General features: G+C 29.3%; 1 protein-coding gene across 2 annotated transcripts in view; it reads left to right on the top strand.

Annotated features, from left to right (window-relative positions):
- Window positions 1–16572, top strand: part of sav (scaffold protein salvador) — a 61770-nt gene that overhangs the window by 14957 nt on the left and 30241 nt on the right. For both annotated transcript variants that reach the window (XM_075367201.1, XM_075367200.1), the window contains exons 4-6: window positions 1511–1664; window positions 10511–10633; window positions 13453–13537. In XM_075367201.1, coding sequence (XP_075223316.1) covers window positions 1511–1664; window positions 10511–10633; window positions 13453–13537 — 362 coding nt within the window. The remainder of the gene's footprint in view (window positions 1–1510; window positions 1665–10510; window positions 10634–13452; window positions 13538–16572) is intronic.

The raw sequence follows: 16572 nt of genomic DNA, 5'->3' as shown, positions 1-16572 counted from the left end.
TAAGTGATATTTAGCCCTATAAGTGCCATCTTCATTATATTCACAACAGATATTGGCAATGTAATAGACATTTTACTCTTATTGAAAGCAAGACTGATTAGTGCTTCTTGTACTTAAGCTGCTTTACATGTATCACAGTTGTAAAACAAAACTGGAAAAGCTAGTGTGAACCAACACATTATTTTACCCTTTCTGTTGTGAAATGAATACCTCGTATACATTGCTTAAACTCTGCAAGCAAAAATTATCAATTAAAAGTTTCTTAAATAATTTTTTTACTAATTTCCCCCAATAATGATTTAAATATGAGAATTTAGTATTAATTTAATATATAGTGTTTTTTTCTTTTTTTTTTAAATAGCTTAAAACGTTTTATCTATTTTATAATTTTTAGAACTATTAACATGCACTTCAGTCATTGATGACTAGAATCTATTCAACAGGAAACACAATGGCAGCGCTCAATTTTGTTTTAAGATACTCATAGGCTTAAAAAAAGTATTCACTGCATTGAAGACAGCATGCTGTACATATGGCTTAATATCAGTATATTCAAAAACCAACAATATTGTTTTCTTTTTTATAACAGTGGATAAACTATTTGACTAGTCATGATAAAGTTTACCCTTCATAGTTTTATTTAAAAAAATGTGGACCTGTTAAATAACAATAGATCAACTGATAGATGTTTGGTGCACATCAAATCCAGATTTTAATGAGGTCTGTAATTTTTTTCTTGAAATGAGGATTTTTACTGGTCTACACATGACTATTAGATGAACCTTTGGTTAAACCAAGCCTTGTCAACTAAAATAAACATGAGTCTAACACTTTTAATTGCATTACATCCTCAAAACATTGGAAACAGCTACAGCATTGCTAATAATTTTCATGTTTATGACTTGAAAAACCTAAGTCATAAACACTAATGCAGTAAAAATAATTCTATCTTTTATTATTTTTTTTTTTTTTAGTCCTGTAATCAGTAGTTGCTGTCAGTCCAGCTTTTATTGATAACTTGGGTAAGATTATTTTGTATTCTGAAGACATGGAGGACACCATTGGTCTCACAAAATTTGCCTATTGAGCATACTAATTGCCAACTTTTTGAGAACTGCATGCTTGGGAAATTTCAACTGTTTGCTGCAATGTAAAGTTATAATAGGTCCACTGACATGTTTTTTAGGAAAATTTCATTTATCTGAGAATTTACAAATTCCTTTCCCTCTGTAATAATAACAATTTAGATAATTTAAATTTAGGATTAGGGTTAAATTAAATTTTTGACTTTCATTATTCTAAGTACTGAGTCACCAAGAGAAAAATATTGAAAAAACCTGACAGTTTTATTTATCCCAGTCTTGAGAGTTTGTGTAAAACTTTTTCTGTTTAGTAGTTGTCCCTACAATATATTTGAGAAACATTTATCAGTTGTAAAATTTGTTTTATTTTTATTAAATAATTTTTATGGATTTTCTAAAAGTTACCTTCACTTGAACAAATGTTGTAGATTTGCTAGTCTATCCGTAGGAAGCAGTTCAGAGCCACAGAATCCCATTAGAGTACCTCATCATCATCCTGTATATGCTGGTGGCTTGTTAACTGTTGGACATACATACATTAATCAGTATGCAGGTTCTGATTACAATCTGGATAAACAACAGGTAAATCATAAGTTCTGTATTCTTATATGATTTTATTATTATTATTTGCCCACACAAAAAAATATATATATATGTATATATACAAGGTCTGTAAATAAAGTAATGAGACTAGTTCTGAAAAACTATTTATTTACAATCAAATTTTACATGGACTCTATCACCTTCGAAATAGTTCCCTTGGGAAGCCACGTAACGCTTCAAATAGTTTTCCCACTCTTCATAACAGCATTGGAACTCAAAAACTGGAATATCCTTCAGATGGTTAATTACATTTTTTTAATGTTTTCTACTGTTCCAAAATGGTATCCTTTGAGGTGTTTTTTTAAAATCAGGAACAGGAAAAAGTCACAGGGACTCAAGTCAGGTGAATAAGGTGGTTGAGGAACTACAGGAATGTTTTTCTTTGCCAAAAACTCACTAACTGAGAGTGCATTGTGACAAGGTACATTGTCATGCAGCATCCAGTTGTCTTTGATGGCTGGTCTCAGGCAACTCTTTTCCGCAGTCTTTCAAGAATTTTTCATTAAACATATTGATTTACAGTCCATCCTGTAGGCAAAAACTCCTTATGGACAATGCTATTACTGTTATTCTGCTATTTCTTATTCTGTTTTAGAGAGGTTTAAAAACAATCGCGATCAAATTTTACCTATCAGTATATCAAATTTACATAAAAAAGCCAAGTACTTTGTGAGACTGTTCAATTATACAGATTTCAAAGTTAGTGTGAGATGGCTTAATAAGAAATGGCATGGTTTTGAATTGCTCATTTTTGCTTATTTAGGATGTGGTGAGTTTGAAGTGTGCCACTCCTTGCTCTAGCATTGTGTTTCTTGGTCGTACTCAAATATCCAAGATTCATCACTAGTAATAACATTTTTAGAAAATCAGGATCAGTTTCAATTCATCCTAGAAGATTATGGTACACTTCCACACTGTTGTTTTTCTGTTGAACAGTGAAGTTTTTTGGGACCAATTTTTCACAAACTTTTTCATGTCCAATTCATTTGTCAAAATTTGATGGACTGTGATATGGTTCAAATTCAATTGATCTGCAATCTTACAGTTAATTGCTGGTCATACTGTATCACATCTCTGATTTGCTGAACATTTTTGTCATTTTTTGATGTTAACAGTCTTCCAGAGCATGGATCATCCACAAATGATTCCCGGCCATCTGAAAATGCTTTAAACCATCTAAAAACTTGGGCTCCTGACAGAGGATCATCTTCATATCCTCTTATGATTTTTTAAATAGTTTCAATAGCATTTTCACCGAGTTTAACACAAAATTTGATTGCACAGGGTTGCTCATAATTAGTATCACTAATTTTTGTAACGCACAACAAAAAGTATATTTACGTCTCACGTGGCAACAGTAAACTAAAAATATTAATACCTACTATAAATCAGCTGTTCATATAACCATATGCTTACTAGTAACTTTACAGTGTTGCCATTTTGACTGCCAAAAAAAACTAGTCTCATTACTTTATTTACAGACCTCATATATATACAGTCAAATTCCTATAACTCGAAAATTTCTACAACCCAAAATTTATTCTGATTCCTGATTAACGTATTGTATTACGTTACACAGAGATATAATTCCTTTAACTCAAACTAAAATCCCATAAGTCGAAGTTAAAAATTTGATTAGTTTATTACAAAAAATCCAAGTTTAACATTAGGCCTATAATACTGGTCTTATTTTCAGTTCAGAGATATGAAACAAGCATGATTCACTTCCGTTACTATGCGATAACAAAAAAGGAAGAATCAACATACAGTAAAGAGGGAAGCAAAATCTTGCACTTTGGGCATCAGTATTCACTAGAACTTGTGTGTCATAAGAAATGTCAGTCAGTGTGTCTTTATAAGCTCGTTTGCATAATTTTTGTATGTCTGTTTGGATTTGTTTGCTACTGTAAACAAGGGTGTTCTTATTCTGTTTTAGAGAGGTTTAAAAACAATCGCGATCAAATTATACCTATCAGTATATCAAATTTACATAAAAAAGCCAAGTACTTTGCGAGACTGTTCAATTATACGGATTTCAAAGTTAGTGTGAGATGGCTTAATAAGTTTAGATAGACATGGAATAAGTTTTAAAATTGTTTGTGGTGAAAGTGCCAGTGTAAATGAAGAAGTTTGTTATACGTGGATAAGCAGTACGCTAAAAGAAATTATGTGCACATACAATGAATCGGACATTTTCAACGCTGACGAAACATACTATTTTACAATTGTTTACCTTACAAAACTTTAACTTTTAAAGGTGATAAATGCATGGTGGGATACAAAGTAAGAACCGTATTACAGTTTAGATGCGAACATGTCGGTGTCAGAAAACTTGAAGCCTCTCTTAATTGGTAAATCGAAAAATCTGTGTTCTTTTGATAATGTTAAATCTTTGCCTGTTCAGTATGAAGCCAATAGAAAAGCATATTTTTATAGTCTATACTATAAATATATATTATAAGATATTTTAGTCTATACGATTAATGCAAAGGCAAATGAGAATGACACCATAGAGACTGATTCGGATGAAGAATGATGAACTACCCTGCATACTGCCCCCAAGTTTAATGGGAATTACCAATAATGTTCAACGATACGTTGAGTTAAAAGGTGATGTACCAGAATTGGTTTTTTCCACAGTGGCAGATGTAGAAAAATGGTTGACTACACGCATCAGAATAAACGTCAGACAACTACAATTTTTTAATTGATTTTAATAAAATTCAGTTTTTTTTATGAAAGAGCCAATTATTCTTCACTTTTTACTTTATTTTTTAATAATTTTTATCGATTTTATTTTTTAACGATTTTTGTCCAATAAATTGATTATCAGTGAGAAAAAATGTGATTAATGTCTTATGTGTATTTAAAGCTTACATTTTGTTTGGTGTCTTCCACGGCAATGAATACTCTTCATGTAAGTTTAACTAACTAACATACATACTATATGTTCGTGCTAAGCAGTAGTACGTACTGAATACTGTATTTATAATGCTGAATCATTCATGTAATAATATTGTTGTGATATAATAAGACTGTATATAGAAAGAATGCAATATTATCTTAAATAGTGCTGTACATTTTACGTGAGTGAATTTATAGTGGGTAGTTATTTCACAACATGTATGTTTCTCTAACTCACATTTTTCGTAAGTAGAATTTTTTTGAATTCCCTTGAATATTTGCGTTATAGGAATTCCACTGTATATATATATTTATATATATACATAGATACAAACACATGTGTGTGCATGCACACACACACACACACACACACACACACACACACACACACACACACACAAGGCATATCCAGAAAGTAAGTACCGTTTCATTATTAAAAATTACATTAACTTTCAAAAGAATAATTTTATTATTTCATTAGCAGACCTGGCAATGCTTTGCTATTGCTAGATTTGAATATATATGTATATATATATATATATAGATTAAATGAACACAATTGAAAGTTTGATAAAACATTAACAAACATTATGGAACTTCAAAAAATGTAACCTTTCCTTTTTCCTCATTTTCATTTTTACTATATTTCCTTTTCCCAATTTTCCCCTTATCCTCCCCATTCTCTCTTTCCCTTATTTTCCTTTTCCTCTTCCTCTTCCCCATTTCCCTTTTTCTTTTTTCTCCTTTCCTCTTTCCATTTCCTTTTTCCTGTTTTTCCCTTTTTACCCTTTTTGATTTTTCCCTGCATGTAAATTGGTTCAGTAGTTTTTTACTCTATAGCAGACACACATACCAGAAACATTGAAATGGAATCGTAAAATATTTAGTATAACGGGTTTTACGTCCAACAGATAGTGCTATTTTTCAAAAAAAGCATGTTTTTACATATCACAGGTGTTGTCATCTTAGGTATATAAATAGTAGGTATATAAAAACATGCCCAAAATTTCAAAGCAATCTGTGAAGAACTTTCAAAGATATAAAATTTTGAATAAATAAACATTTTTATTTATATAGATTGAAGAGCTTTCCTTAAATTACTTAAATTTCCACAATTATTGAAGCATTTTTCACATCTTGAAATCAGTTTTTTCATTCCTGCCTTAAAAAATGTTGCTGCTAGTGAAAATAAACACTATTGTAAAGCATTTATCACATCAGCATTGTCATCATAGTGTTGATGGAGAAACGAGTGATAGAAACTTGAGGATATAAAGGTGGATTCTTCAATTGCTCCCAGCCAAATTGTTCGATCAGACTTTGAGTTTCACTAGCAACATGTGGGTGGAAAAGCATTGTTGTAAAGCAACATTGGTTTTATAAATCTGCATTAACATTTTCAGCACCAATGATAGCAGAGTTTGTGATAATGGTTTCAACTGTTAGTGGAATTTCAGGGAACTCAATATCAGTATATAATGAAGAAATTATAAACTGATAGATTTTCTTTAATATTTTCATCCACTTGTGTAATCAAATCGTTATCATGATGAAAGGGCACCACACTTTTGCTCATCATTCTCATTACTTTGTCCTCATTGAATTTTTGCATCCACTTTCTAACCATTCCCTCGCTCAAAGCTTTTCCACCATAAATTTTGTTAATTTGCTAATGATTATCAACAGTTGTGACATTTTTCAAATAGATAAGTTTACTAATCTTACAATTGGCAGGATTCTTGAACATTGGCAGGGACTTGAACATTTTAAGCAATGCTTTATCAAATCTAAAATGTCTGTACTTGTAATTTCATCTATTTAAAGCCAACAAATGTGAGAGTGCGTGGCATATGTGCCAAGAGCTGTGATCACAGCGCTATGATTGTGGTAGAAAGAAATTATACTTACTTTCCAGATACTTTTGTCTGTAAATATATGAGTCGTTCAGCAATAATTAGAGACGAATGGCAACAGTGGGAAAACTAATACAGGGTTCCCCCAGGTCTTGAAAGTAAAGGAATTTTGATTTAGTGTGGGAAAGTTTTGAAAAATCACCAGAAGTCAGGGAAATTAAATTTATAAACTGTCAGGGAAAACTTGAAAGATTTTATTTCAGGAAAAAAATTACTAAAAGATAATGACTACTTATGTATTTTCCTTAATAAAGAGGCTTCAATCGTGGAAAAAAGAAAGAAAATTTTATAGAAACTCTTTTCATAAATTATATATTCGATTCAAATTTGAGATAGAACCTTTTGCACAAATTTGGATTCTTCAGTGATTTTTGAATATCAAAAACCAATTTTTCAATTTATAACTTATTATATATATATATATATATATATTTACTACCATGAATGCCACAAATTAAGAGTTCCACTCCCTGGTTAAAAAATCCCTTGAATCCAATCAAATCTTATTGAAATCTCATTGAATTAGACAATGTTAAAAATCCTATTCAGTGATTTTTCAATAGTATTCAGCTGGATTCAACAAGTTTCTTCAACGGGCAACCAATTAAATCCAGCAAAATGTTATTCAAATTAGATAAAGATCTAGCCAAATTCCATTAAAATGAAATTAGTTGGATTCAGTGGATTTTTTAAGCAGAGCTGCAAATTTCAAAGACATATCTAACAATTACACAATGAATGAGCAAGTATTCATGCTGGTAATATATACATATATTGTGGGTATGTGAGAGCTCAAAGTTTTTTAGTAGAGTATTTTAGAATCAAGTAGAGAGACAAGTTTTAAAAACACTTATACTGAAAAATATTTTAAGACTCGTATATTCTCCATCTCCAGTTATTTTTGTGAATAAGATTAAAATACTTCTACTGTGAAATATATTTTCATATTACATTAAGATTAATTTTTTATTGATGTTATTGGAAAATATCACCAGTTTTTGAATTTTCAAGTTGAAAAAACATAATTGAATCATTTATTTCATAAACTCGCTATGGTCCATATGAAAATTTCATTGCACAACGGATTTTTCAAGTAAACAATCTAATAATGCATACTATTTTGAATATTGTTTGAAAAAATATCATTAAACATCATCTATATCATGGTTATTTTAGAATCTGGGAAAATTCAGAAAATAATTAGTGAAAGTCGGAAAATCACATTCAGAATTTTGGGAAAACCCTGTAATAGAATAAACTGAAACTCTCTGACATTCAGATTGATACCCCTGACATAGAAAATAACAATCATTTGAAAAAAATTTCCATTATTATAATCTCTTTTGTTTATTTCAACATGTTGGCTCCACTTGAAACGTGTACCATAAAATAACAATATGCTATGATAAGATTTTCTGAAGATGTAAAATCAGCCAAAGTTCACTCGAGGATGTTAAAAACAGTTGGGTAATTATGTATTATCATGAAAATTTTTATAAATAGATTGAACAGTTTAAATCTGGCAGTTTAAATATGGTTGGTAACACCAATTTTCATCATAGCCAAAGACCGGTGGAAGTTTTGACTGATGCTTTGCAAAATCACTTTAATGATCTTATTCATGAAGACATACACATAAAAATTTGGGAAATTGCTGAAATTTGTAAAAATCTGCTCTAATGAAAATCAGCATTGGCATTTCATTATCTATTATGAGCTGCATAACCATAAAAAGTAGGATTCCAAGACATTTGAATTAAAAATCTCAAAGTCACCTGAATTTACATCCATATGGAACCTAAACAATAGTTTTTAGAAATAATTCTTTTTAGATCACTAACTTGTGATTAAAATTGGACTCATTATTTTAAGTTTCCAAACAACTGAGTTCACCCGTCAGGGAAAAATTTAGAACCTATATGTCAGTTGGTGAAGAGATGCAAACAGTATTTTGGGAATATAAAACTCAGTTTATTGTGATTATTTGGAAGAACAATATACAATCAGAAGTGAGTGCTGTAGTAATTTGCTAGAAAATAAAGTGAAACCCTTGGAAATGCCCTGGTTCTCTCTGAAAGGCATAATTCTTCTCCATGGTAATATCCACCTTATTTCGCTCAAAAGTCAAGAGAAAGTATATAAAAGTTGGGTCCAGGATGTGTTGCTACATCCACCTTATGATCTAGAACTCAGTATTAGATTATTTTTTTGTCCTCAAAGAATTTTTACGTGGCACCAAGAATGCTGAACAACAATGGCTGAGATATCAAGGTGAACAATTCTTTACTACTAGAATAAGAAAGATGGTACAGTGATTAAATATAGTCAGGGATTATGTTGAAAAGTAGCATTAGTTTCAGTATTATATAATAAATAATATCTTTTCTAATTTCTTTTGTATAATAGAATTAATCATTATTCTGGTGATAAGAAGTGAACAACCAGCTTTTTATTATAGCAAAAATACAAGCAGGAGTTATTTTGTTGTGCATAATTTTACATTATATTTTCTAAAATATTTATGAATTACTAATGAACATGAATACAAATACTTTCAAGATGATCACTGACTTCTATCCTTAAGTTTTTTGGTTTAAATCTGGGCAAATTTTAATAAATTCTATGGCATAATGGATGCCATATAACTTGGGGGAATTAGTCGTATTACTGTATTGTCAGAAATAATTGTAAAAAAAAATTTAAATTACACCATTAAAATTGTCAATATCTTTTTTATAAAATATATAAAACAACACTAGTATGTCATTTTCTGTTTTCTTTTTATGGGATGGAAATTACAAATAGTTTTACAAGAGATTTTCATAAAAATAAAATTTAAACAGATTGAAAAAAAACCGATATTCCATGTTCATCTAATCTTCATTTTTTTATTATGCTGTTCGAGTAAACATTCTTTAGAATGCCTGTGATGTCTTTTACAAAAGAAGCGCATTCTGGACTTAATGGACATTTTGAGATAAATTTGGAGTTGTTAAAATTGTTACTGTTGTTAAACAGGAATTTGACAATTTAAAATTGAAGTAAAATTATGGAGATGTTTGATGGATGTAGATTTGAAAATAGTTTTTGAATTAAAAAAACACACATAAAATGCGTTTCTCTCATTTAAGTATATACAATTCCAGCTAAATAATATTATGATGTCATGGCAAATTTATAAACAAATTATAACAAATTTCAGCTGCGTAATGTATTGCAACCATATTGTTGATAATTTTATTTAAATTTTGTTGAATTCAAATCTTGCATAAGTCGTGATACATGGGCTCGAGCATTTTTGTAATGAATTTTCAGGACAGCATAAAGTTTATGCTGACAGTCTCTTTTGACTATCAAGGTATGCTTCATCATGAGAGTACTCCTCAAGGACAAAAATCAATAAAAAGTATTATGTAAATGTTCTTCAATAGCTAAGAAATCCTATTTGATGCAAGATATCTCAGCTTTGGGAAAATGGTGCCTGGAAAATTCATCACAACAATGTTCCAGCCCATGCTTCTCAACTTACCCAGACATTGTTGGTAAACTCAAGATCAAATAACTTCAGGCTCTTTACTCTCCACATATTGCTCCCTGAGATTTTGGCTCTTTCCGAAGCTTAAAATTCCTCTTAAGGGAAATAGATTTGAAGACAGAAAAGAGAAAAAAGAAATATGATAAAAGGACTTTGGTGTTCACTAAAATAACTTTGAAAAATGCTTTCAACAATGGAAATATCGCTGTGGTAAGTGTATTCATCAGAAAGACCTACTTTGAAGGACAAGTCATTGAACTTAATAAATAGATTAAATATTTTGTTTTTATGAGCCAAGTTTGGGTACTTTTTTATCATACTTCGCATGCTAACATGTCAATATTTATGTAAGTCATTGCTGATGTGTTTGAGTTATGTTCTTATCTTCAAAATCAAAAAAATAAAAATTTAATCTTTTTTATTTAAGATTGTTAATGTTACATTGATAATAGCATGTAATTTTTTTGGTTTAGGGAGGAGCTCAGTTGAGTCCCGGTTATATATCAGTTCATAGTGCTGGTGAAATGCCTGATCCATGTATGCGATATAGTGAAGCTCCAGCATATACAGACTACAGACTTCAGTCATATCAACAGGTAAATTTTAATGTTAAACTCTATTTAATTAATATATTCACCTACATTAGTAATTATTGATTTTTCTTGTTATGCAATAGTAAGTTCTAAAATTGTTTAGTTGCTGATACATGAAGTTATTTATAGAATTTTTGTTTAGACTATATGTTGTTACATACAACAGATAAAATACTCTTCATTGAATGATTTCATTATTATTTTTTATTTTGTTTTTATAATGAACATCTCACTTCAAAAATAATATTATTGTAAAATGTTGAATGTGATCAACTAAAGTACTGATTTATTAATTTGATGGTTATAATAAAACAGTAACAGGTATGATTTTTTGCTACCCGCAAAAAAATGCCAGCCTTCATGGTTCAAGTGATAGTGTCTTGGCCTTTCATCTGGACATCCTGGGTTCAAATCTTGGCCAGGCGTGGCATTTTCACACATGCTACAAATCATTTTTCTCATCCTCTAAAGCAATACTTAACACTGGTCCTGGAGGTTAAAAAAAAATTTTAAAAAAAGGCTCCTGCAAAAATCTGTAAGAATTGACATAATGTTCACGCAACTCATACATCTACTGATATGTATTTTATTACTTGAAAAATAATTGCAGTAATCTAATTTTAAAATAATTTTTTTTTTTTTTTTTCAAGAACTCACAACAGGAATCAGCTGTTATTTAGAATAAAAATATTGCTTCATATATATATATATATATATATATTATTTTATAACAGAATGAAAAAAATTAACTGAATTAGATGAGGATTAGAAAATATAAGGATTAGTACAATAAGAATTAGTACAATTATAGATTTTCAGAAAAGTTCTCAAGTATAAATCAAAGTGAAATAAAAAATACATTATTGTATAAATAAATTATGTGTTATTATTAGTGTAATTAACTGGCAAGACTCCTTAACTGGCATTAATTGGTAAGATTAAAATATATATATTTTAATAATAATTTGCCAAGACTCACATCTTAGCTTTTTCATAGTGGCATAATCATCATGGTAACAACATCTATTAATATGAAATGACACTGTTTTCAGTTGTATATGTTTTCTTTTTGGGATTTTACATGAAAATTATGCTATTAATAAATCTAAATATCACTAAAATTGTAGTTTTAATATTCTTGAAATTAGTGAAATTAGAACAAGTGTGTGGATTGAAAAAATTGTGCCTTATGTCACACACACGAGTTACAGACAACTGTAAATGTAGGTTTGCTACTGGCCATTGTTCTCATAGTTAATTGGTTGCAGTGCATAATTCATGAGTATTTTAAAATAGTTATACACTATGTCTAATGTTAGCATTGGAACTTAATCATCAACTTGCAAATAGTGTGACTAATTTGTAACATAGGGTGACTTATCCTCCTTTTAATGTATGAGAAGAGTGATTAAAACCCTATTCAAAATCTTAGTTATACATCAGTATTTTGATGAGAGTTTCATTTTAAGAATACAATTAACATGTATAACTATTATTACTAATTTTATTTTTAATTTAATAGGATTATTTTACTATTTTTTCCCCAAATTTCACAGATGAAAAGACATAATAGGCTGAAAATTTTAAAAAGAAAAATTGCACGGGTCAATGTAAAAGTGATTGGGGTATAAAATGCTGTTGCCCTTAATTTTTTAATATTAAAAAGAAGCAAATTGTAGAGTTTCAGACTTTTTGTATACATGACTAGCCAGCCAGCCACCCCTTCTAGTCAGAATCTGGACCCTCAGGGCCCAGGCAAATCCCAACGCCAAGTCAGGGCCTTCTGAGGCCATGGAGCTTACCCCAGAGTCACAGCGCTTGCTTTGCCCACCATTCCTGTATTGCAAAGGGATGGGACTTTAGACACCTACAGAGCTCACTTCGGTGGCCATTCCTGTCTACCCAGAGGGCTCCACCTCCTGGACACCTGCACTTTTCATTATCCTCCTGATTGTGAGAATAATACTGATAAGTAACAATTAAAATATTCAGGTATTAATGTTTCAGGTATAGAAACCTAAAAAAATAACTAAATTACAAAAGACAGAATAATAGTAGCTATAATAACTAAATATTAAGTAACAATTAAAATATTCAGGTATTAATGTTTCAGGTATAGAAACCTGAAAAAATAACTAAATTACAAAAGACAGAATAATAGTAGCTATAATAACTAAAGTACACACACCTTTGACGACAAAAAATTCATAATTTGTTTCTTTGCCATGGAGGCAGAAATATAATAATGAAGTAAAAGAATTAATTTTTTTTCCTTAATGAATGTTTTTAATATTTTAACCTTCAAGAGACCTAGAGCCTCGGTCTGTGGCTTAAAAACCTTTCATGGTATAATACAAATGTATCTTGAAAATTTGAAATCAATTGATCGATTGGTTCTTTGAGATTTTTTGAGATGAAATATATCTTAAAACCTTCTCAATTACGCCAAGAAATATGGTTAAAAATTTGATTACGATTGGTCGAGTAGTTTTTTTGTTTATTCCGAACAAACAAAAACCCTCTTCATCTTTATATAATAGTATAGATTTTAAATTGTATTATATCTTATGATTACAATGATTTATTTCTTATTATTGGAAAAGATATAGTGATAAGAAAGAAATTTAATTAGATAACAAAAAATCAAGTACATATAATAGTAATTTATTTTCTTTGGATATACTTCAACACTGATTTGTCATCACAGTTGCTTGTATGTGATTTTTTCTATCTTTTTTTTTTCAAAAAAGTCCTCAGTAACTTTAAATAAAACAGGTTATTGGTTTTATAAATTAATCACGATTTTAATTATTCTATTGCAGGTTCCATATAATCAGCAGTTAGTTCCAGCACATTCCTTTCACCACCAACGACATTCATTATCCCAAAGCCGTGGTCAGCCTCCAGGTTTGTTAATTGTGCTGTTTATAGAAACATCTTTGTGGATTATTTATTTTTTAAATAAATAAATTGATTATTCTAACATCTGATATCTATACCTGCTGTTATATGACAGGTGTTCAAAAATTTATTTCTGAATAGTGATGTAAAGAAAATGATTTTATTTTACCTATACATTACTTGCATTTTCCATTAAACTCCACATAATTTATACCTACAGTCAGACATTTAACTTTACCTTGCCATTAGTTTTTCTGTTAATCATTGAAATATTCATCTGTCCAGAGCTAAACCTTCATTTTTGTTGTGCAAGTCTGGGCCCTAGTTGAAGAACTCTATATTGAACTGCTGAAATAAAATCTTTGTGCAAACAGTAGAGTGGACATTTGTCATGCAAAAGAGGGTGTTGACTGTTTATGTTCGCCTCATTATTTCTTATTATTTTTTGTTTCTTATTAACTCATAACTTTTTCAGCATTTTGTATAAAATTCTGATATTATTGGAGCCTCAGATTCCTTGAACTCTATCATCATAATTTTCTTTTGGTTATAAACACAGAGTAAAATAATAGTAGGTGAATGAGAATTTATTTTTTAAATAACATAGACAGATATTGATTATTACCTAGATGTATTCAGAGCCACAAAAGGTGAAAAATTTTATTGCATAGTTGAATTATTGGTATTCACAGAAACTTGGTGAGGTCAGCTGTAAAATATAACGCATCTCTCTTTATCTGCAGTAGGTTTACATACAATTTGTAATCGCAGAAAGACGTATGAAACAGTTGAAAATAGTATGATCTGCAATAATATTTCAGTGATATAATCAATAAAACCAAATAAACATGAATTTTTATGATAATCTGTATTATTTTTAATATGATAAAATGGTAATTTTTACTAAATTGATTATTTTATTTTATTAAAAATAAAACTGAAATTTTTTGATTTCTATTTCAAGGATAAAACTATTATTGTAACAAATATTGATTATCATAATTAAGAGAATTAATAATTGTAGACATTATAAGATTTTTTTTTTTAATATGAGTAATTTGCAGGTTACAAAAATGTTTAAATGCATATTGGCTAAAAGTTTAGAATAAAATAAATGTACTTTTTTTTAATTAAGCAGTTAATTAAATTGTATCTTGTCAGAGGAATGTAATAATAATAAAAAGCATTTTTATTGGATTCTAAAAAAAAACAATAAATGTAAAAGGTTACTATTTCAGTTTTACAATACTCATGATCAATAGATAAAAGCTCTTCTCTGGTCTTCTCATGATCAAGAGAGATAAAAATGCAAAATTTAATCCTAATACATTATAGTTATAATATTTACTACAATAAATAAACACAAGAACTTACTAATAGTCAAAACTTTATTAGTCAAGAAAGCATACAAACTTTAATGAAAATAATTGATTTACCATACCATTAGATTTCCATGTTAATTCCAGTTATGACAACAATATACTTTGATAAAAAGTAATAATGAAGTAAAACTGATGTTCACACAAAAGCAAAGTAGCAACTTAAAATTTACATACTTAAAATTAAATACAAGAAATTATAAAATTTATATTAATAAAAAAAACATAGTAGCTTACCAAATGATTTCTTAAGGGAAGATACAGATCTTCCCTTATGTGTTAAAATAATAATTAATATAGCCACAAAATAAAATTATATATCCCAAAAAAGACAAAAAGTTATCAAGGTAACAATTTTGTTATATATTTGCAAAGAGAGTAAAACAAATTGGTATTTTACAAAATCCTATATTTTAAAAATGTAGTTGAAAATTGAATTTATGATATTTATGTAATAGATTAATAATTAAATCTTCTCACTATGTTATAATGTCAGTTTAGAGTAATTACTTATTTGTTCATTTATTGTGACAAATATGGAACCTTGTTGTACAAGTTGCTGAACCCATGTAGTCTAAATGAGACCAAAAAAATATCCAATATATTCTCACAGTAACATTCACTATCTTCTGCCACTGCATTTCCTCCAACCTCATTTTCAAAAAAGAATAGCCCAAGCTCTCCACCAGTATGAAATTCGCACCAAACTGTCACTTGGGAATGCCAACTCTGTTCTTGAATGGCCTGAGGATTTGCTATGACCCATATGGGACAGTTTTGCTTGTTGACATATCCATTAAGATGGAAAAGTGTCTCATCACTAGGTTTTCTTAGCAAAACCTCCATCCATTTTTTGATTTTCCAGCACCCAATTGATAAATGGCTGGCATTTCAATTGGTCATGTGGGTTCTGGTTCTGAGTTGACTGAATTTAGAATGGGTTACAGATGCAGATCTTTCATTAAAATTACTGCACTGTGCTTTTTGAATTGTCCAGTTGCAGTGACCTATGGCATAACACTGAGGTTTCAGGACACACACCACACTTACTCATAGTATCAATGTTGTAGGTGAAGAGCCAGTACATGATCAATTGGTTTTTTTCTCCAACCAAGCTTGTTTGTTCAAATTTTTCAACTAGTTTCTTCATAATTGTTTCATTTGGGATGTTTCTCCTATCAAAAAAGGCTACATAATTTTTGCACAGTCTCATTAGAAAAACATTTTCTGTTCTTATAATATGTTTTAACTATCATTCATTTCTCCATGTATTATTCCATATTGACTACAATGTTTTTACTGCACATGTAACCTCATAGAATTCTGCCAACCAGGAAAAAAACGGTGCACAAGTTAAATCTTTTGATAATTTTGGAATACCTGCTAACATTTTTTAGAGTTTGGCTGAATGTATTGTATTTTATAAACCTGATTTTTTGTTTTAAATATTGGATTTAAATTATTTATGATTTTATTTTTTGTTTTCAATACCAAATAAATAAAAATTCATTTTAAATTAATTGAGCACAATATGAATTTGAATGGTGTTTATTACTAAGATTCATATTTATTAATTAATAAATAATAAAATTATTTTTTTTACTGTCTTACTACTATTGTTTTATGTAAAAAAGGTAAAAATTGCATTCAAAGTTTTATTGT

This window comes from Lycorma delicatula, chromosome 5 (genome assembly GCF_047948215.1).
Source record: "Lycorma delicatula isolate Av1 chromosome 5, ASM4794821v1, whole genome shotgun sequence".
Classification (NCBI taxonomy): domain Eukaryota; kingdom Metazoa; phylum Arthropoda; class Insecta; order Hemiptera; family Fulgoridae; genus Lycorma; species Lycorma delicatula.
The sequence above is the reverse complement of the archived record's forward strand: the minus strand, read 5'-3'. Positions and strand labels throughout refer to the sequence as shown.